Source organism: Anas acuta, chromosome 25, assembly GCF_963932015.1.
Source record: "Anas acuta chromosome 25, bAnaAcu1.1, whole genome shotgun sequence".
Lineage (NCBI taxonomy): Eukaryota > Metazoa > Chordata > Aves > Anseriformes > Anatidae > Anas > Anas acuta.
In genome coordinates, this window is record NC_089003.1 from 6,129,036 (window position 1) to 6,149,434 (window position 20,399).

General features: G+C 67.9%; 3 protein-coding genes across 10 annotated transcripts; all 3 read right to left on the reverse strand.

The window, feature by feature from the left end:
* Nucleotides 1-4: 4 nt before the first annotated feature.
* On the reverse strand, nt 5-4,816 carry GRN (granulin precursor). 3 transcript variants are annotated; one of them, XM_068660957.1, is made up of 10 exons: nt 4,694-4,816; nt 3,345-3,520; nt 3,132-3,273; nt 2,756-2,862; nt 2,555-2,663; nt 2,372-2,469; nt 1,846-2,070; nt 1,087-1,311; nt 289-531; nt 5-196 (listed from the first exon to the last, which is right to left on the reverse strand). In XM_068660957.1, the coding sequence occupies exons 1-10, from the start codon at nt 4,809-4,811 to the stop codon at nt 71-73; spliced, it is 1,569 nt and encodes a 522-aa protein (XP_068517058.1). In that variant the 5' UTR covers nt 4,812-4,816; the 3' UTR covers nt 5-70. The 3 variants fall into 3 exon arrangements, with proteins under 3 accessions (XP_068517058.1, XP_068517057.1, XP_068517059.1); XM_068660956.1 differs by having other exon boundaries at nt 2,756-2,865; XM_068660958.1 differs by lacking the exon at nt 4,694-4,816 and adding an exon at nt 4,477-4,560 and having other exon boundaries at nt 2,756-2,865.
* Nucleotides 4,817-5,474: 658 nt separating this feature from the next.
* Nucleotides 5,475-8,542, reverse strand: TMEM98 (transmembrane protein 98). Of its 2 annotated transcripts, none has more exons than XM_068660964.1 (7): nt 8,396-8,542; nt 6,766-6,949; nt 6,427-6,558; nt 6,167-6,200; nt 5,960-6,075; nt 5,819-5,878; nt 5,475-5,705 (listed from the first exon to the last, which is right to left on the reverse strand). In XM_068660964.1, exons 2-7 carry the CDS (start codon nt 6,894-6,896, stop codon nt 5,507-5,509), a joined length of 672 nt encoding a protein of 223 aa, XP_068517065.1. In that variant the 5' UTR covers nt 6,897-6,949; nt 8,396-8,542; the 3' UTR covers nt 5,475-5,506. The 2 variants fall into 2 exon arrangements, with proteins under 2 accessions (XP_068517065.1, XP_068517066.1); XM_068660965.1 differs by lacking the exon at nt 8,396-8,542 and adding an exon at nt 7,855-7,996.
* Nucleotides 8,543-9,662: 1,120 nt separating this feature from the next.
* Nucleotides 9,663-20,396, reverse strand: ARHGAP27 (Rho GTPase activating protein 27). 5 transcript variants are annotated; one of them, XM_068660950.1, is made up of 16 exons: nt 20,265-20,396; nt 19,479-20,071; nt 15,085-15,516; nt 14,759-14,974; nt 14,245-14,355; nt 14,069-14,136; nt 13,873-13,960; nt 12,792-12,896; nt 12,278-12,376; nt 11,543-11,636; nt 11,298-11,417; nt 11,117-11,215; nt 10,776-10,853; nt 10,522-10,656; nt 10,328-10,433; nt 9,663-10,160 (listed from the first exon to the last, which is right to left on the reverse strand). In XM_068660950.1, exons 2-16 carry the CDS (start codon nt 20,049-20,051, stop codon nt 9,983-9,985), a joined length of 2,502 nt encoding a protein of 833 aa, XP_068517051.1. In that variant the 5' UTR covers nt 20,052-20,071; nt 20,265-20,396; the 3' UTR covers nt 9,663-9,982. The 5 variants fall into 5 exon arrangements, with proteins under 5 accessions (XP_068517051.1, XP_068517050.1, XP_068517052.1 ...); XM_068660949.1 differs by lacking the exon at nt 20,265-20,396 and having other exon boundaries at nt 19,479-20,221; XM_068660951.1 differs by lacking the exons at nt 19,479-20,071; nt 20,265-20,396 and adding an exon at nt 18,461-19,404.
* Nucleotides 20,397-20,399: the final 3 nt, after the last annotated feature.

Consider the following 20,399-nt stretch of genomic DNA (forward strand, 5'->3'; position numbering starts at 1 on the left):
GATGGGCTTTTCCTAGAAACCCTTTATTCTGCGGGGCACATCCAGCCGGTGTCCCCTATCCCCGGGGCGGTCACAGCAGCGTCCTGCTGGAGATGCCCCCCCCGACGTCCCAGCGCTGGGGCCAGCACTCGCGTCCCCCCCGGGCGCAGCGGTACCCAGCGGGGCAGCAGCGACGCCCGTCCTCACAGCAGGAGCCCTACGGAGAGGTGCAATTGGGGACATGGGTGGGGACACAGCCCCCCCCCCCTCCCCGACGTGTCCCCCACCCCCAAAATGCCACCCGCTCACCTGGGCGAAGGGGCAGCGTGCCCAGGAGCCGTCCTTGCTGCGGCAGCAGCGCTGGCCGGGGGGGCAGGCACGGGCGGTGTCCGCAGGGATGGTGGCCACGGGGCGCGGAGGGGACAGTGGTGGCCCCGCGGGGACCGGGAAGCGCAGCGGGGTGGCCGCCAGCAGCTTCTCGCAGCTCTGCGTGGCTGCGTTGCAGGTGTAGCCCTGGGGGCAGCAGTGCTGGTGGTCCTTGCAGCAGACGGCCTTGGGGGGGGACAGATGGGCACACAAGGGCTTGGTGACATCCTGCACCCCCCCCCCCAGCACCCCGTGTCCCCCCCCAGCCCAGTGCCACACTGCTGAAGTGGTTGGTTATGGGGGGTGGGGAGGGGGGACGTGTATGGGAAGCCCCCCCCACCAAATTGGCACATCCCCATAGCCAGGGTGCAGATGGAGCTGGGGGGGGGACAGGACACAGGGCACCCCCGTGATGTCCCCTCCATCTTGCGTGGGTGTCACATCCTGGACGTGGGGTGCTGCTGGGGGGGCTGCTCAGGGCGTGCAGCCTCCCCCACCCCCCAGAGACCCACACCCCATCCCCATTGTGCCCAAAGAGGGGGCACAGGGGGCCACCTGCCATGGCCCTCCAGCATGGGAGGGGACATACGGGGAGGGGGTGGCAGCGATGGAGGCTGCGCCATGTCCCCTAACTGTCCCCAAAGAGCCACATCGCACAGTGCCACTCTGCCCCAAAGCCCCCCCAGATGCCACCCTGACCACCCCCCTGCCCCTTTACTCGCCACTCCCCGTGCCCCCCACCTGCTCCAAGGGGCAGCACCCCCAGGCACCCGAGCTCAGCTGGCAGCACGTGTTCCCATCGGGACAGCTCATCTGGTCATCGCACTTCACGTCCCCCCCCCGGCCCCGTGCCGGGGTCTTGCTCAGCCAGGGCAGGCGGACCCCCCCCTTCAGGCAGGTGCCCCCCTGGGGGTCGCAGGTGTAGCCCTGGGGGCAGCAGTGCACGTGGTCGGGGCAGCACACGGCCTGGGGGGACATGGGTGGCACTCAGTGTGACCCCACAGGGGCACCTGGCTGTCCCCTAAGATGTCACCTGTGTGGGGTGGGGGGGACGTGGGGTGTCCCAGAGCATCCTGGTGGCCTCGCAGCTCTTTGTGCCCTCCTGCCACCGGAGCCCCCAGCTTGTCCCAGTGAGCAGCAGGGGACAGGGGACACGGCCCCATCACACTGGGCACAGGGGACACCCACCCTCATCCCACCCAGGACACGGGGACACCTGCCCTTATCCCATCAGGGGACAGGGAACATCTGCCCCCATCCCTCCCCAGGCCCAGGGGACACCATCCCCACCCCTCGCCCCTACACACACCCCCACGTCCCCAAGCCCCCTGCCCACCCATGGGATTGCTCCTGCCCACAGGGACACCCCTGGGTGCTTCCCCAAGCCCCCCCCCAGTGCTGAGCCCAAGGGGGGACACCCCCCCTCCCACCTCACTGGGGACTGCAGCCTGGCCACATCCCCTTGCTGCCCCCCGTTACCCCCTGCCCCGTGCCCCCCACCTGCTCCAAGGGGCAGCACCCCCAGGCACCCGAGCTCAGCCGGCAGCACGTGTTCCCGTCGGGACAGCTCGTCTCGTCGTCGCACTTCACGTCCCCTGCCCGGCCCCGTGCCGGGGTCTTGCTCAGCCAGGGCAGGCGGACCCCCCCCTGCAGGCAGGTGCCCCCCTGGGGGTCGCAGGTGTAGCCCTGGGGGCAGCAGTGCACGTGGTCGGGGCAGCACACGGCCTGGGGGGACACGGGTGGCACTCAGCGTGACCCCACAGGGGCACCTGGGGACACGTGGGGTGTCCCCTCCTGTCACTGGAGCCCCCAGCTTGTCCCAGTGAGCAGTGGGTGACAGGGGACACCGGGGGACAGGGGACACCCACGCTCCCCCCACCCAGGGCACGGGGACACCCACCCCCACCCCTCCTGGGGCATGGGGAACACCTGGGAGGGGACACAGTTCCCTGGGAACATCCCTGGGGGATGCGTCCTGCCCATCCCTCCCCTGGGGACCTTTGCGTGTCCCCCCCGTGCCCCCCACCTCCTCCAAGGGGCAGCACCCCCATGCGCCCGAGCTCAGCCTGCAGCACGTGTTCCCGTCGGGACAGCTCATCTGGTCGTCGCACTTCACATCACCAACTGGGGACAAACGGATGGTGACAGCCAGCGTCCCCTGCGCCCCCAGGATGGCACCGGGGGGGTCCCAGCCCCACCCTAACCTTACCGCGTGCCGGCGGCCACGCCGGGTCCTGCACCGAGGTGCACATGGAGCGCTCCAGGTCACAGGTGGTGCCTTGGGGACAGCAGTGCTGCCCGTCGCTGCAGCACACGGCCTACGGGGGGGGACAGCTGCGGGTGACAACACTGCGGGTGACAGCCCCCCACCACCCCGGGGTGCTGCGTGGGGACACGGGGACGCACTCACGTTCTGCAGGGGACAGCAGCCGTACTGTGCCGAGGGCAGCTGGCAGCAGGTGGCACCGTCCGGGCACGCCGAGCGGCCATCGGGGCACGTCACCTGGCGCAGCGGGGCTGCTGGGGGACACGGTGTCACCGTGAGCCACCCCCCACCTCCGTGTCCCCACAGGTCACGGGCGACAGAAGGTGAGGGGCCCCCGCCCTCTGGGATGATGGTGCACCTGGGGCCATGGTGCGCCACGATGGCTTGGGGACGGCTCTGGGGCACTGAGAACAGAAATGTGCCATACCCGGGGCGGGGACATTGGACATATGGGGACAGGGATGTGCCATACCCGGTGCTGGAACGTATGGGGACACAGGGGGACAGGGACGTGCCATACCCGGTGCCCGCCACTGGCTCTTCCAGGCGGGGAACTTTGTGCTCAAGGGGATGTCACCGTGGGGCGAGATGCAGCGCCCGTGGGCCAGGTCACAGGTGGTGGCATGGGGACAGCAGTGCACCTTGTCCTCGCAGCACGATGCCTGCGGGCGCCAGACCCGGTCACCACGGTGGCTGCTGCGGGCTGGTGCCCCCCCCGTGCCCGGCTCCGTACCTGCGGCATGGGGCAGCACCCCCAGGAGCCGTCGGGCGTCACGCAGCAGGTGGCATTGCTGGGACACTCGGACGTCCCGTCGGGACACCGCAGCGCGGACACAGCAGCGACCCCGGCCAGGGCCAGGGCCAGGGCCAGGCGCAGCGTCACCGCTGTCCTCATGGCGCAGGGGACACCTGTGGGCGGCAGCGCCCCCACCGCGCGCCCGTGCCTCAGTTTCCCCCCTCACAGCGCAGCGCTGGGCTCTGCCCCCCGCCCCCACCTCTCGCTTCCCCTTTCTTTTTTGTGGGGGTGGTGGAAAACCCCTGACCCCCCCCCCCCCCCCCAGCAGCCTCCCCAGCACCCCGCCCCACGGCTGCTGCCGCTCCCGATAAACCACAGCACAAAGTCCAGGGGGCAGGGGGCTGCGTGCCAAGGGGGACCCTAAGGGCCCGGGGGGGCACCCTAAGGGCCAATACCCTCCCCCCGCGCCATCTGGGGGTGACAGGAACCGGGGGGGGCCCTGCGGTGTCCCACACGCCGCCCGCCGGCCGCAGCGCCCCGATAGCATCTCACTGCGGCGGGGGAAAGTGCACGTGGGGTGTGTGGGGGGGGCAGCACCTCGTGGGGGCACCCATGGGTGCTCTGATCCCCCCCCCCCGGTCCCAGCCCCCTCCTTCCTCCTCCCCCCCCCCCCTCCACTTTCACTTCCCCTCCCTGTCGGGAACCGAGGTGCGGGTGGGAGGAGGGGAGCGGGGAGGTCCCGGCGCTGCCCCCTCCCTTTGGGGTGTGTGGGGAGACCCCTGGGTCACAGCACGGCCCCCCCCCCGTGTCAGGGCTGGGACAACCCTCCCAGAGCCCCCCAGTTCCCCGGGGTCCCCCAGTGCCTCCCAGTACCCCCCAGTTCCCCCAGGTCCTTGCAGTGCCTCCCAGTTCTCCCCATTGCATCTCACTTCCCACCAGTACCTCCCAGTTCCCTCATTCTTCCAGTTCCCCCAGTGCCCCCCAGCACCTCCCAGTTGTCCCAGCACCTCCCAGTTGTCCCAGTCCCCCCAGTTCCCCCAGTGCCCCCCAGCACCTCCCAGTTGTCCCAGTGCCCCCAGTCCTCCCCAGTTCCCCCAGTCCCCCCCAGTCGTCCCAGTCCCCCCATCACCTCCCAGTGCTCTCCAGTCCCTCCAGTTCTCCCCAGCGCCTCCCACTTCCTCCCAGTGCCTCCCAGTGCTCCCAGTTCCCGCATTGCCTCCCAATTCCCTCAACCCCCCTCAACCCCCCTCAACCCCCCCCCAGTCCCTCCCAGTGCCTCCCAGTGCCCCCCAGTGCCCCGAGCCCCCCCCGTCCCCCCCGACCCCTGCGCGCCCCCCGCCCCGTACCGTGCTCGTGCCCGTGCCCGTGCTCGCTCCCGACGCTCGCCGCCCCCCTGCCCGGCCGGCCGCCAGCCCCGCCCCCTCCTCCCCCATTGGCCCACCGCGCTGCCCTCCCTCCTCCCATTGGCTGCCGCCGCTAAGGGGGCGGGGACAACGGCCCCCGGGCCTCAACCCCGCCCCTCCCCGTCACGTGGCGCCGGGCCACGTGACCGCCCCCTGCCCCCCGGGGCAGTGCGAGGAGGCCGGGGGGGGCAGGGAGCCCCCGAACCCCCCCCCCCCGGGACCCGGCCTGGGGGGCGCAGAGACCCCTGCAGGGACCCCCGGGGCTCGGGGGGGCCGCCCTCGGAATTGTCTGGGGGGGGTCCCTGCAGGGTCCCCCCATGGAGCTGGCTGGGGGGGGGTCTCAGCAGAGCCCCCCCAGGCCTGGGGTTCGGGGGGTCCCCGCGGGGCCCCCACCTGGAGCTGTTTGGGGCTGTGGGGGCGTCCTGCAGGGCCTTACAGCTGGGGGGGGGCCAGCAGAGCCCCCCCAAGTCCTGGTTGGGGTTGGGAGGGTTCCTGCAGCCCCCCCCCCCACACCCCCCCCAGGCCCTGTGTGTGTGAGGAAGCGGCAGCCCCCCCCCACCCCCCCCACAGCCACCCGAAAGCAGAAGTGGGAGCAGTGTGTGGGGGGGAGGCACGGACACAGGACGCAGCAACCGGGGCCCCCCCATGGGGACAGGCGGCCCAGGCACAGGCAGTGGCGGTGTCACAGTGTCACAGTGTCACAGTGTCACGGGGTCACGGTGTTGCGGTGTCACGGGGTTTATTGGCGCCGCGGGCTCAGATGGCCGACTGCTCCTGCCGGAAGGGGTCGGGGGCCGGGGGGGGCTCGGTGGCCATGGCGGCCTGGCGCAGCGCGGCCATGTGCTCCTCCGCGGCCGCCAGCGAGCGGTCCACCCAGTCACGGGCACCGGGCTGGTGGCAGGCGCTGCGTGTCACCAGCACCAGGTGGCTGACGGACAGCAGCAGCGCCGCGGCCCTGCGGGTGGCACGGCCGTGTCAGGGCGGCCCTGGGGGGACGCCTGCGGGGTGGCTTCGTCCCCACCCTCGCGCGTCCCCAACCTGTGTCCCTCTCCCACCCGCCCGTGTCACCTGGCGTCCAGCAGCTTGGGGTCCAGCGGCGGGTACATGGATCTCACCACGTCGTCCACCCTGCAGGCATTGCGGGGACGGGGTCAGCACCGCGGGGACGCCGGGGGGGCCCTGCCTCCGCGCCCCCCTGGCCCCCCTCACCTGGGGCTGATGCGTTTGGCCACCACGATGATGTCGCCCAGGCTGGAGGGCGACTTGACGCGGGCACCTGAGCCCATGGTCATGGCCACCAGCTTCTCGGTCAGCGTGTGGCAGATCTGCGGGGTCAGGGAGGTGGCAGGGTGGCTGCTCGGCACCCTGGGGACCGCGGGCACATCAGGGACACCAGGCGCCACCGCCCAAACTCACCTTCAGGATGGCAATGCAGTGCGAGACCAGGCCCCTGTGGACAGGAGGAGACGTGACTCTGGGCAGACCCTGTCCTCAGCCCCGTGTCCCCGTCACCCACCCAGCACACGAGCCACCAACCCCACCATGGCCGCATCCGGACCCGTGGGGATGTCCCCACACAGGGACATGCCTGGGGACCATCCCCTCCTGCGGGGTCTGGGGACACCCAGAGCTCTGCTCGGCACTGGTGGTTTGGGGACCAGTGGCGTGGGGCTTACGAGGCGTCCTCGATCCAGTCCTCGTTCTCCAGGATGGCCTCGATGTGTGGGTTGGTGATGACCACGTCGTCCAGCTCCAGCTCCGAGGGCTCCGACTGCGTCTCCATTGCCCCGATGAGGTCCACGATGGGCCTGGTGGAGATGCGGGTGACTCGGGACAGTGCCACCTCTCTGCCCTTCCTGGGGTTCCCCAAGGCTTTTCCCACCCCATTGTCGCAGTGCACCACGAGTCCCCAGCGTTGTCCCCAACCCCACAGGATGCGTCCCTCCTGTCCACCCGGAGGAGACAGACCAGGGGACAGGGACAGAGCCACGCGTCGCGGCAGCGGGTGCACTCACTTGGTGTCGTAGGGGTGCAGGAGGTCTTTGGGGTGGCAGTAGCGCTGCCGGCACACCACCACCAGCGCCACGAAGGACGCCAGGAAGATGGTGGCCAGCACCCCGATGGCCACGATGACGACCGTCTCCATGGCTTGTCCCTGCCTGGCTCAGGCGTGTGGCTCCATCTCGGCCCCGGTGGTGCCTGCAATGGGGGAAGCCGTGCCGCGGGGACGGTCCCCACCCCATCACCACGCCCACAGGGACATGGGGTGGTGATGGGACAGGGGTACGGGGATTGGTGAGGGCTGGTCTGCTGGAGGTAAGGGGACCCCAGAGCCTGGTCCCTATAGGGACCCCCAAATCCAGTCCCTATGAGGCTGCAGGGACCCCCGAGCCCAGTCCCTATGGGTCCCCCAGAGCTGGGTCCCTATGGGGCTGCAGGGACCCTCAAACCTTGTCCTTATGGGGACCCTCACACCCAGTCCCTATGGGACTCTGGGGACCCTGCAGATGATTCCTATGGAGATGCCCAGAGCCTGGTCCCTGTGGGGCTGCAGGGACCCCCAAAGCCTGGTCTATATGGGGCTGCAGGGAACCCCTGAGCCAAGTCCCTAAGGGGCTCTGGGGATCCCGAGACAGGTTCCTATGGGACCCCCAGCCCCTGATCCCAGTGCGGCTGCAGGGATCCCAAAGCCCAGTCACTATGGGGAACCTCAGACTCAGTCCCTCTGGGGCTGTGGGGACCACGAGGCTGGTTCCTATGGGGGCCCCCCACAGCCTGGTCCTATGCAGCTGCAGAGACATCCAAAATCCCTACAGGATTATGGAGACCCCAGACCCCCAACCCCATTCCCTTACAGGGCTGTGGGGATGCCCTGAGCCTGATCCCTATGGAGCTGCAGGGCCCCTCAAAGCCGGTCCCTATGGAGACCCCCAGAACCAGTCCCTATGGGGCAGCAACGCCTCCAACCCCCCATCCTGAAACCCCACGGCCGGTCCCTGTGGGGCTGCGGGGCCACCCAGCCCCTAGGGGGCTCCCCCAAACCCGCTCCCTACCGGGAACCCCCAGCGGCTCCCCCAGGCCTGGCCCAGGCCCCCCCCCGCTACCTGCTGCCAGTCGGAGCCGCCGGGGACGGGACCGGGACCGCGATCGGATCCGGGATCGGGATCGGGATCGGGATCGGGATCGGGATCGGGATCGGGATCGGGATCGGGATTGGGACCGGGATTGGGTTCGGGCCCGGGGCCACTTCCGCAGGGAGCGAGCAAACACCGCCGCGACCTTTACACCGTGACCAACACCCTGCCCTGCCGCGGGGGGGCCACGCGTGTCTGGCCCCCCAGGCTCCCTGCATCCCCCCCGCACCCCCCAACCTTTTTTCCCTTTTTTTCCCCAATCCCACGGAATTTCAGGCGCTTTGTCTCGGGGGCGCTGCACTTGTGCCCCCCCCGGTGACAGCGCGGGGAGGGGGCCCCACACCGGCGCCGCCCCCCCCCCCCCCCGGCCCCCTTTCCCACCGCGATTAGCGCCTCAAGGCGGATTTGGGGCTGGAAAGCCGCTTCTGAGCCTTTAACCCCTTGTTGGTGCCGGGGGGGGTGGATTCCGGGGTCCCCCCCCAGGCCCCTTTCCACCCCCACCCCCCCGCACCTGGAGCCGCGCACAAGATGGAGCCGGGGGGCGCCGAGCGGGGCCGGCAGCGGGACGGGAGCGGGGCCGGGGCCGGGGCTGTGCGGGGCCGCCCCCACCCCCCCGGTACCGCCCCCGGCCCCGGCCCCGCCCGCGGCCCTGCCAAGGGGCCCCCCGGCCAGCCAGGGGGTCCCAAAGGATCCCGAGGTACCCGCGCTGCACCCCCCGGCCGGCCCCCTCGGGGCTCCAAACTGCCCCGAAGTTCCCCTTTGTTCCCCCCAAGTGTCCCCCCCGCAGCCCAAAGTGCCCCCGTGTGTCCCCAAACGCCCCCGCTGCAGTCCGAAGTTTCCCTGTTGCATCCCAAGCTGTCCACGCTGAATCCCAAAGCACTGCCTGTGTCCCAAAGTGTCCCCATACACCCCCCAGGATCCTCACTGCAGCACAAGGCGACCCCTTTGTGTCCCAGAGTGTCCCCACTGCACCCCAGAGCCTCTCCATTGCGCCCCAAACTGTCTCAAAGTACTGCCCTGTGTCCCCAAATGTCCTCTCCGCATCCTGGTGTCCCTTTGTGTCCCACAGCATCCCCTCCTGTCCCAAAGATGCATTGCCCTGTGCCCCAAGGTATCCCCGTTACATCCCAGTGTCCCCACTGCATCCCCAAACGCCCCTGTTGTGTCCCAGAGTGTCCCTGCCGTGTCCCAGTGTCCCCTCCACATCCCAGCCATCCCCCCCGTGTCCCAAACCACCCCTGCCATACGCTGACCTGTCCCTATTGCAACCCAAAGCATTGTCACTGTCTCCCAGAACATCTCCATGCCATATAGTGTCCCCATTACATCCCAAAGCATTTATGTTGAGTCCCTGCTGTGTCCCAAAACAACTCCAGCACGACCCAAAGCATCCCCACCCCCCGAGAGGTGCCTCTGGGGGACGGGGGCTCACATCCCACCGGCACCCACTCCCCACCCTACTGCTCTCAGCACCCGTTCCTGCTGCCTGTGGTCCCCAGGCCAAGGGACATGGGTTTGGTGATGCCAGCCAGGAAATGTCGTACCCCAAAGCACGGGGAACATGGTCACCAGGGTGGCCTGCACTCTGACCCTTTTGGGGACACCAATTCTCCCCCCTCCTCAAGCATTTCCTTCTTCCTTATGGGGTACCAAGGGCACACGCTGTCCCCAAGGGCCACCAGCAGCAGAGCCAAGAGGCACCGAGCCCTCCTGGCCCCACTCGGGGGGACAAGAGCTTGGGACACCTGGCCTGGGGTCCCCATGGGTGCCCAAATGTCCTCGCGGCTGAACAGGCTCTTTATTTGGGAGCACTGATGCCGGCCATCAGTCCCAGCCACGGCTCCTCCCTGCCCTCCCCATCCCAAGGGGTCCCATCCCCGCAGGGTCCGTGCCACCATCCCCAGTGGTGTCCCCATCCTTCCAGCCATGTCCAGGAGGCTCGAGCTGGGCACCGCACACCAGCGCTGCCCATCGCCAGGGTGCCAACTGCTGCCACCCGCGCACTGTGGTGCCGGGCAGCCGAGTCCTGCCCCGAGTCCCCGCCACTTCGTGTCCCCGCCGCCGGGCTCGTCCCCGTGCGTGTCCCCGTGGCCAGGCATTAGCCGTCGGGGAAGATGTAGCTGTACTGGTTGAGGATGTGCTCCACCACCTGGTTCTGGAAGACCATGTGCATGGCCATGTTGCTCTCCTCGCTCGCCGGCCGCAGCAACGTGGGGCCGAAGACGATGGCGACGCTCTGCACCGACATGCGGTTCTCCTCCTTGTACTCGATCACCCTGCGGGGACAAGGGACGGTGTCACCACCAGGCCCCCGAATGTGGCCGCCCACCCACGAGGTGGCCCCCTCTGCCCTTCTGCCACCACGGTTTTGGGGAGAGCTTGTGGTGGCTGCGTGGGTTTTGGACGCTGGTGGCTGGGCAGGAGCGGGGCCACGCGGTGTCACCTGCAGAGGTGCCGGAAGAGGAACATCATGGTGTCGTGGTTGGCAGGCGGGAGGGAGTACACCAGGTCACGGATACAGCGCCCCCGCCGCGCCGGCTCCTGCATCTCTGCAAGGGGACAGAACAAAATAGGGTGATGGCTCCACCGGCTGGAGCCATCCCTTTCCCTTTCCCTGTCCCTGTCTCCGTCCCTTACTGATGGCAGCGATGAACTTGTCAAAGTGGCTGAAGGGGACAAGCGGCTCAGGCAGCTCGCGGAAGAAGAGCTTCAAGGCACCGGTGATGACGTGGATGTCCTCCCAGCGCCCATCGTCCAGGTCCAGGTGCTCATCTGTGGGGACAGGGTGGCACCTCAGGCTGGTCCTGGGGCACAGCCGGGGTGGGGACACCCATGAGTGTTCCCAGCTGTGGCTTTCAGCCCAGAGGGGACACCCAGCATGGGGACCCTACCGTGGTCCACTTTGTAGCGCAGCTTCTGGATGGTGGCCAGGTTGCCACTGACCCGGTACAGCCCATCTATGTCCAGCCCTGGGGGATGCAGACAAGATCCTGGTCAGCCACAGCCACCCAGGTGGCACTGCCACCAGCTGTGGAGACAGCAAGTGGCACTGGGTGCCATGACTGTGCCAGCTCGCAGCCCTAATCCAGTGCTCTTCATTGAAAACCCAACCGGATTCCCCATCAAACGTGGTCTTCCCCAGCGAAGGGAGCGACGCCAGAGCTGGCACCACCCCGCCACCCTGTCCCTTTGTCCCCTGGGCTGTCCCCGTCCCCAAGCCCCATGGCGGTACCTCTCCTCTCCACGGTCTGGATGCACTGCTGGACGAAGCGGGGCACGGTGCCGCGCTCCCGCTCACACAGCACTTGCAGGGAGCAGCCGAAGACCTGGTCTGGAGAGGACACGGAGAGGTGAGCACGGAGGGGACAGCAGGGGGACGCTCGGCGGCGGCTGTGCCTGCGGGGGGCCCCTACCCTTGATGTAGCCCCGCTCACGCAGGGACTGCAGCGTCGGCCGCCTCTGCAGGAACTTGCGGAGTTTGTTGCGCACTTTGCTCGAGTCGCTCTCGGCCGTGCCCGCAGCCTGCCCAGACGCTGGTGGGGATGGAGCAGGGGGTGAGCATCGCCCGTGGGGAGGTGACAGAGGTGACGTGGGGTGGCTCCCCACACCCCACGGATGGCTCCGACCGTGCCGTGCGACAGCAGAGCCACCAGCTCACCTGAGGCCCTCCTCTCCTCACTGCTCCCCAGCTTCTCCCGGGACCCAAATTCCGTCCCGCTCTCGGCGTCCTCCTCGGCAGGCAGGTCAGTGCCCTAGGGAAGGGGCAGCATGGGACAGAGTCCTGGGGCCACAGCATGGCTGTGAGCAGAGGCAGCCCCGGGTCCCCCTGCTCCAGCCCCTGCCCAGGGCCAGGTCCCGGCGGCTTCTGGAGGTCTCCCCGGAGGAGCCCCCGCAGCCTCTCCTGTGCCAGCTCCGCCACCGCCAGGGCACAGAGGCGCTTCCCGGCGGTCAGAGGGCACCTCCCGGGCCCCGCTTCGTGCCCAGTGACCCTGGGCCCGGCTCTGTCCTCCCCGCGGGGATTTACGGGCACGGCCAGGATCCCCGCAGCCTCCAGGCTGAGCAGCCCCAGCTCCCGCAGCCTCTCCTCCCAGCGGAGCTGCTCCGGTCCCCCCACCTTCGTGGCCCTCCCCTGGGCTCTCTGCAGCCTGCCTGGCCTCTCTGGTGCCAGGGGGGACCAATTTACCGAGGGTGGCCCCTGCCCCATCACCCAGACCACTGGGGAGGGTGCTGAGCAGGACTGGACGTAGCAGCGACCCCTGGGGAGCTCCCCCTGTTACCAGCCTCCAACCAGGCTTCGTGCCACCGACCTCCACCCCCCAGGTCCAGCCGCTCAGCCCCGTTCGGACCCGTCCTGCTACCCATCCCCCCCACACGGCGCCCGCTTAGCGCTCACCAGCCGGGCGATGCTGTCCGCAATGGCCTTCTGCCAGGTGACGATGATCTGCTCCGAGTCGTGCTGGATGAGGAACTCAGAGCCCTCCCGCGTCCTCAGCTACAAGAGCAGCGGTCAGGCGAGGGCCACTGGGCTGTGGCCGAGAACGGGGCACAACTCATTGCACCGATGGCCCCAGTTTTGGCCTTTTGCCCGTGAGCTGGGTGCTGCCCAGGCTGGAAATTTCCTCCCCATGCCAAGCTCGAGAAGAGAACCCTCCCCACCCCCCTCCGAGGTCATGGCAGTGTCAGCCCCCAGGGGGCAGCAGGGATGGCCCTTGGTGACATGCGGCTCAGGAAAGGCACCGCAGCCCGTCCCCAGCGTCCCCACGGTGACAAGTCACAGCAAGTGCCACTCCAGGGGAGGTTGTGGCGGTGGCAGATAGGCAGGTGGGTGCTGGCTTTGCCATACAGCCTGCAGTCCCCACTTGGTCCCCGCTGGGTGACCGAGGTCCCCACGCTGCCACCAGGCTTACCTCCAGGACGTGCTTCTTGCTGGACTTGTCCTTGCTGGCCCAGGTGACAGTGGCCCCACGCAGCTCCACCGTGTGCTCCGGCATGGTCAGGTTGCCCGGGTGCCTCTGCGGGAGCAAGGGGACAGGGTGGCACAGCGGCCAGTGTCCCCATGGGGGACCACGAGCTGGTGCTGGCCCTGCACTCTGGAGCTGCTTCTGGCTTTTCTCTACCCAAAATGCAGCCATTCCCCCCTTATGGGACTGCCATGGGACATGCCTGTCCCCAAGGGCTCCCTGCTGAGTGGGGTCAGGCATTGCCCTGTGTTGAGAGCACTGCAGCCGCTGGCTGGGGGGGTGTAAAGGCACTGTCACCCGGTGGGGACAGCCCCTGCCCTGCACCAAGTCCCAGAGGTGAGGGTCTGTTGGTGACAGCCTGGCACTGGCACGGTGTTTGCATGGGGGCGGCTGAGCCCTGTCCCTTGCAGGCTGCTGGGTGCACGTCCTGTGCCCCCTGGGGACACCGTGGGGTTTTAAGGGGGTCTGCCTATCTCACCTGTGTCCTGCCCTTGGGGCTGCTCTGGGCACGAGCCCCTCCAGCAGCCCCCATCCACCCACATCATGGGGGTACCGGAGCCCCCCCTGCACTGTGTCCCTGCGGTGGGGACAGCGGCGTTCCCCCCGCTGCGGGGTTGTCCTGGCCCCGTCCCTTCCCTGCCGCACCGCAGGGTGTTGCAAGCCTGCGGCACCGCAGCAGCTTCTGCATTCGGTGTGGGCTGGGGGCTGGGCTGGGCCCCGCTTCCCCCAGCAGCGGGCTTGGTGTGATGGCAAAACACCAGGCACAACCCCTGCACGGCTCAGACACACCGTGGAAGTGTCCCGCTGCCACCGCTGCTGTGTCCCGTAGTGTCACCGCACCCTGCCCCTGCGGGCTCTGTTGGTGAAATGTGGGTGCGTGCCCTGCCCTGTGGGTACTGGCCCTGTCCTATGAGCTCTGGTCCTCTCCCATATGTTACAGCCCTGCGCTGCAGCTGCTGTCCCCATCCCATGGGTGCTGTCCCTGTCCCACGGGTGCTGGCTCCGTGTGGGACCCCATGGCACTCACCAGGGCACCAGCAGAAGAGTGCTTGGAGTCCTTGAAAAAGGTCAGGATCCCACCCTCCAGCACAGTCCAGGACGAACTCCAGTTTTTCCTGGGGACGAGACGGGGGGGGTCACGTTTGGGGACAGCACAGGCACAGGTGTCACCCCGGCCATCCCGGGCTCGTGTTGTGGCTGGAGGGGCGCGGGCACACGCTTACCGCAACCGCTTCCCTCTGTCCGCTATCTTGGTCCTGTTGAGCACGCCGGCCTTGTCGAGGCTTTTGAACTGGAAATTCAGGCACAGAGTGGGGGGGGGGTCAGCTTTTCTCCTCGCAGGCTGGCAGAGACCCCCCGCCCTCTGCATTCCCCAGGGTGGTGGCACCCTGGTGCTCACCTTCTCCTCCTTCAGCCCCAGTGCCGCTGGCGTGCAGCTGGGCCAGGCGAGGAGCCCGCTGTCCTGGCTGGAGCTGCTGCTGGCGCGGTGCTGCCGGCTGCCTGCCGGGACCTGGGGGACAGCGACCAGGGGATGCTTGGCTCTGTGCCCACTGCTCCCCAGGGCTGCTCCCCCTGCTCACACTCCCCTGAGCATCTTGTGCTTTGCCAGCCATCCCCATCCCCGTCCCCATCCCCATCCCTGTCCCCATCCCCGTCCCCATCCCCATCCCCATCCCCACCCCCACCCCCGTCCCCGTCCCCATCCCCATCCCCATCCCCACCCCCATCCCCATCCCCATCCTTATTCCTGTTCCCATTCTCAGCTCCATCCCAATCCTCATGCCCATCCCTGTCCCCATCATTTTTCTTGTCTCCCATTCCCATTCCCAACATTCTCCTCCTCATCATCATCTCTGTCCTTGTCTTTGTCCCCATCCCATCCCAACCCATCCCGTCCCATCCCGTCCCCATACCGTCTCTGTGCCGAAGTGCTCGGGGTAGCCGGGTGCTCCCTCAGGGTGGCTGTGCCCATACCAGCCTGGGGATGAGCCCAGCTCCTCAGGGTACCTCGGGGGCAGGTAGTGAGCAGCCCCCTGCTCATAGGAGCCCAGGGGCGAGTAGTCCTCCTCGGGGTAGCCCTCCAGCTCATCCGGAGACAGGTCAGGATAATCCGCTTCCGGAGTGGGCGGCTGGCGAATGGAGCAGGGTGAAGGTGGCGCTGGCACTGAGCGCGTCCCCACTGTGTCCCCGCCGTGTCCCCACTGCGTCCCCGTCCCCACGCGCCCCGCAGGGTGCTCACCCGCTGCTCCATGGGGCTGCACGGCGTCAGCCCAGGGTACATATCCTGGGAGCTGTCGCCCGTGTGTGGGGGGTCCCACGACGTCTCACCTGTTACCGAATTATAGAAAAAAGCCTGTCCGCTGGCTTCGTCCACGTACTGGCCCCACTCGGCAAACTGCGGGCTGTGGGCGAGCGAGGAGGCGGGTGAGGCGGCGGGACTCACTCCATCTTCTGCCTGCTCAAAGGGGCAATCCCATGTGGTCTCGCCGGTGACTGGGTTGTAATAAAACAAGTGTCCAGAGTCTGTGTCCATGTGGGTTTCCCAGTCCGTCCTGGAGCCGCAGGGCTCCTCGGGCGCTGGCGGGGCCGAGCTGCCCGTGGCGGCTTCCTCCTGCAGCTCCTGGATGTTGAGGTAGACGTGGGCAGGCGGCTCCTCCGGCTCCTTGCGCACCTGGGGGGATGGGGACGTGTCACTTGGGTGTCCAGGCTGCTGCTGGGGTGGTGAGCGGCTTGTCCAAGCCTTGGGGACATGGCACGGATCGTCCTGTCCTGTGGGGCTGGATCCTGCCCTGCTCTGGGAGCGGGGATGTCCTTCATGCGTGGGCACCAAGCGGTGGGACCCTCGTGTGGGGGTGAGCGATGGGAAGTGCTGGCAGCTGGGGGGTGTCGTGGCCCCTGGAGTCATCACCTGCACCCACAGCGCCTGCACCCCAAGGTCTGAGCCGGCATTTCCTGCAGCCCCAGCACCAACACACGGATCTTCTGCATCCCCTGCCTCTTCCTCCTCACTCCTCACCAGTGTTGCAGTCACTGCCACCAGCACTCCACCCGCCTCACCAGCCCCCACTTTACCTTCATTTTCGGTGCCCCCAAAATCTGCACCCCAATAGTGGCACCTGCATCACCAACAGCCACATCTCCTGCACCCCTGGGCTCTGTCCTTGCACCCACCTCATCTGCGCCCCAACCTCTGCACGCCAGCTGCCCCCACATCACCCGCACACATCTGCGCCCACCTCGCCACCACCCCGCTCATCCCCACCCACGCCTCCAGCACCCACAGCTGCTGAGCTGGGGCCGCCAGCCCCAAAGAGACGCCTGCTTCCAGCCGAGATGGGGCTGCTCAGAGAGGTCAGGCTCCCTTCCCTCCCTGGTTAGGACCCCTCCTCCAATCCTACCCAAGCTCTCTGTGCCCCAGCCTTTGCCTCTTCCCCATTTTGACTTCATTGCTTGAGGTCTTACTGCATCTTCCAGCCTTCGAAACCAGCCCGCAGCTTCCTGAGCCTGCGGCGCGGAGCCAGCCCTGGCCCCACGTCCCTCTGGGTGTCGGTGCCCAGTGGTGGGAACCAAGAGAGGACCCTGTCCCCGCTCCCAGTGACACCCAAGCAGGGCTTGGTCCGGATGGGGACATGTCGCCTCGGGCTCGGTGGCCAGGAGCAGGAAGAGGTTGCAAACCCGCACTCTCACCCTTTGCTCTCTCCCCAGTTTTACAGCCCCTGAGCCTTCCTGCAATGGCAGCAGGGACAAAGTTTCCCCACCACAGCCCTGCCTTTCACCGGGGGTGGGGGAGACAGCATTCAGCATCCCTGTGACACCCCATCACCCCCTGCAGCAGCACGCTGGGTGACCCATCACCCCCACACCAGCACCCTGGGGTGCAGGGGAAGAAACACAGAGTGAGAGGCCACCCTCGTCCTGGGGACAAGGGACACGGGGCAGGGACAGGGCACCTGGTGGTCCTGCTCTCCCTCCCCCCAGCCCAGAGCTCCCCACTCGCTCACACCGTTTGTACCTTCGGTTGTTTTGCTTCCCCAGGGGGTAGGAAACCACAAGCTGGTTCCTGTCCCTGCTTGGGAACAGATATTTCTGCACCCACTGCACCCACCCGCTGCCTCCTCCGGCACCCGCAGAAAATTCAGGGAGAACCTGGGCTCACCGCACAGTGTGCCAGGGCTCTCCAGGTGCCGGAGCTCTCCCTACACCCCACTACAGCTGGGTCCCCCTCCAACCCCTCTCTGTGTCCCTACCTTGCCCAGGTGGAGCAGCCGCGACACCCTGCTGCGGGAGCGCTGCAGCACGCTGCCGGCCCGCTCGCCCATGGCGGTGGGCGCAGCGGGGCCGAGGCGCTCCGACGGGCGCAGCGGGGCCGAGATGCTCTGGCACAGCAGCGCCGCCGGCCAGCCCCGCTATGGGCCCGAGCGCGTCGCCCGCTTCCTGTTGGCTCGGTGGGGCGGAAGAGCGGTGGCGGCGAGCGGCGCTCCCCCAGATGCGGAATTAGCTCCTGGGGACATTTTTAGGCATTCGGCGGTGGCGGCTGCTGGGACCGTGCAGGGGGGAGCAGCTGAGATGCTGCAGCAGAGATGCGACAGGCACCGTCCCGGGAAAACTTCCCCCAGCATAGGGTTTTCTCGGCTGGGATGGGTTGGGGGTGGGCACACCAAAAGCACAAACATTCAGGAAGGTGACAAATGCACGTGAACACCCCAGTGTCGAGGCAGCAGCTGCGGGTTGAGGTATGGCAGCTCGTGGGCTGCAAAAGCCAGCTGCTCTGAGCAGCCGTGAGCTTCAGCAGTGCCGGTGCACGCAGGGCGGATGCAATCCACTTTGGGACCCTGCTCACCATGGGTGAGGACAGCAGGGAGACACGGGCTGACTGTCCCCAGAGCTGAGCCCACCCAGCTTTGGGGCCATGGGAGCTCAGGGCAAACAAAAGTGCCTGGTCCTTATCTCCTGCTAGCTTCGCCCTGCGGCCCAGGCTGGTTTCGATGGCTTTAGCTGAGCAAAGAGCACCGGGAAGCAGCCGGTGCCTGCTGGGAACACTGGGGAATGTCTCCTCTGGAGGCTGCAGAAGCCCAAGCAGCCCAGGGGTGACCAAAAAACCAAGCCCCCCCCAAAAAAACACACAGAGCTCTCTTCCTCAGCATGGCACAGCTGGGGTTACAGCTCTGCTCCAACAGTGATAGACGGGGTGCAAAGCCCGGTCCCCAAAAGGAACCCCCTTTTCCCCCACCCAAACACCCCCAATATCAACCCAAGGGAGTGGGGGACACCCCGAATGCCTGGGCTGCGGGTGCTGAGCCCATGGGTGCTGCGGGTGTTTGCGTGGGGTGACGCCCCAGGGGTGGTCCTGAGGGTGAGGGTGACACCTTGGTCCTTCCCTCCCAGTTGACACCCACAAGCACCCTGCACCGCCAGTGACCCAGGGAGAGGTGCCGGGGCTAGGGGTGAGGGGACGTGGGACCCCTCCACCACCACCGTGCCCCAGCCGCTGTCACCACTGAGCAAGGGGCTGCGAGGCACCCCCCCCCACCCTCGGGTGCCCCTTTTGCAAAATGTGTGCAGGTGGGAGCAGCACCTGTATCCAGGAGTCCCCAGGAGGGCCCCTCGCTACTTACTGGAGTGGGGTGAGAGTCGGTTTTGGGGTGCCAGGGCGCCCACCTGCCTGGCCCCAGGGTGCACCCAGCACCTCCCTCCTTGCTGGGTGCTGCCTGCAGGTGAGACACCCGCCCCATGAGGGAGGAGTTGCTGCACTTCCCTGTTAACCCCTTTCTGCCTCTTCCTGCCCCAGAACAATGCCAGGAGGATTCACAGGGACTCCGACACCCCCCCATTCTGCGCTGCCACCCTGGCTTGGCATGCTGGCTCTGCGCCCTGCTGGGACCTGTGCCCCTTCTACCTTCTAGGAGGGATAATTCAGCCCTCAGGACCCCGGCTGTGCCCCAAATCTGCTCCCACTGCCCAGCCAGGTGGGGTTGGCCCCCCAGGAGCCCCTCCAGTGCCAGCGTGCATCCTCCTGTGGGTGGGTTAGGATGAGAAGCAGGAGGGGACGGTGGCAGCTGGGGACAGCATCGCTCCCCACAGACCCGTGGCCAATACTGGGGTGAGCGGGTGGCTGCTGTGCTCTGGACCCCGTACTGCCCAGGACCCTCACAGCCGCTCTTGGCACATCCACACCACCCTCAGGCTGACACCAAAACCTCAGGGCACACCCTGCTCCTGGCCCCGTCCCCCTGCCTGCCCTGCTGGACTGTGACTGTGATGGGGGAACTGAGACACTGCGCAGCAGAGGCTGGTTTTGGAAGGGACCTGGGGGGGATTTCTCACCTCCGGTCACAGCTGTGGCCCAGAGCCGGCAGCACGGCTGCCCTGGCGGGGCTGGGGGCTTGGCCCTGAGACACCCGGCACTTCCTGCAGATCAGGTTTGCCCCGTGGGGCCAGCTCTGCGGGGAGCCGCGCGGGGCCCCAGCAGTGGCAGTGGTGCCGGGGGGCCCCTGGGTGCCGAGCCCCATGGGGTGCAGGGAGAGGACAGCGAGGGGGAGCTCTGTGCTTAGGGGAGGGGCCCCAAGTGTCCTGCTGTCCCCCCGCCCCCTCTACACCCTACATTTGGGGACAGCACCAGGGACCTCACCATACCTGAGCTATGTGGCCGGACCTCGGCTGCCTCGCCGTGTCCGTGTCCTTGCTGGGCACGCAGAGGGTTTCCGAGCGGCTCTTGCTGAGCGGCCGAGGGCGTGCGGGGGGCTCCCCATGGGGTCCCATGGTGGTGGCACCGTGTGGCACCGGCGTCGCCCTGGGCAGGTCATCCAGGGACTGCGTGGGCTGCATGGGCTCGGCGGGGTGGGGGCTCGGTGCTGGGGCTGCCCAGAAAGAGCTGAGGGTGGGTGGCAAATCCCCCCTGGCCGTGGGCGCCGCGCCGATGAAGCGGTACTCGTAGGCTGCCGGTGGCTCCGGCTCCGGCTCTGGCTCCTCATGGTAGAGTGGTGCCGGGGAGGCGATGGGGGGCAGCTCCTTGACGTACTGGGCCGGGATGTAGAAAGGCCGCGCGTCCCGGCTCTTCCTCACGTGCCACCAGTGGTCGTTGGTGCGCTTCAGCAGGACGTAGCGCTCGTTGGGCTTGATGGAGACCAGCGTCCCGTCCTTGGCCCGGTACTCGAAGCCGTACTCCACCAGCACGTAGACCTCCTCCGGCGCCCCCGCTGACTCCATGGCGGGCCCAGCTCCTCCGCCTGCGGGAGAGGGCGCAGGGATGGGGCTGACGGCTCCTCCCCACCCGCCCCGGGGCATTTTGGCAGCCCCGAGCCCCTCTGGGGGACCCCCAGCCATGGGTCCCCACCACCCTGGACGCCCCGCGCTATCTGCGAGCGCCCAAACCCGCCCAGAACGTTCCCGGGCCCATCCCCGGCGTCCCCCAAAGCTCACCTGGGGCGGCAGCGGGGCCCGTCCCGGCTCGCCCTGCGCTGCTGCTGCACGGCCCTGAAGCGAGGGGGCGGCGGGCCTGGCAGCCCGGCCTATTTCCTCCCCGGGAGGGAGGGAAGGGGTGATGGCGGAGGGGAC

Bases quoted from the DNA above. Each gene is read 5' to 3' on its own strand.
- GRN (XM_068660956.1), bottom strand. From the start codon at position 4,811: ATGGGAGGAGGGAGGGCAGCGCGGTGGGCCAATGGGGGAGGAGGGGGC. The intron at 2,664-2,755 runs GTGAGTGCGTCC...CCCCCCCCGTAG, and splicing joins GCTGCTGTCCCCTGCAGAAC to GCCGTGTGCTGCAGCGACGG. The intron at 532-1,086 runs GTGGGGGGCACG...TCCCCCCCCAAG, and splicing joins GGTGCTGCCCCTTGGAGCAG to GCCGTCTGCTGCAAGGACCA.
- ARHGAP27 (XM_068660949.1), bottom strand. From the start codon at position 20,168: ATGGCTGGGGGTCCCCCAGAGGGGCTCGGGGCTGCCAAAATGCCCCGG. The intron at 14,137-14,244 runs GTGAGCACCAGG...CTGAATTTCCAG, and splicing joins TGGGGCTGAAGGAGGAGAAG to TTCAAAAGCCTCGACAAGGC. The intron at 10,434-10,521 runs GTAAGGGACGGA...GTCCCCTTGCAG, and splicing joins CAAGTTCATCGCTGCCATCA to AGATGCAGGAGCCGGCGCGG.
- TMEM98 (XM_068660964.1), bottom strand. From the start codon at position 6,896: ATGGAGACGGTCGTCATCGTGGCCATCGGGGTGCTGGCCACCATCTTC. The intron at 6,076-6,166 runs GTGAGTTTGGGC...CTGACCCCGCAG, and splicing joins ACTGCATTGCCATCCTGAAG to ATCTGCCACACGCTGACCGA. The intron at 5,879-5,959 runs GTGAGGGGGGCC...CAATGCCTGCAG, and splicing joins GCCAAACGCATCAGCCCCAG to GGTGGACGACGTGGTGAGAT.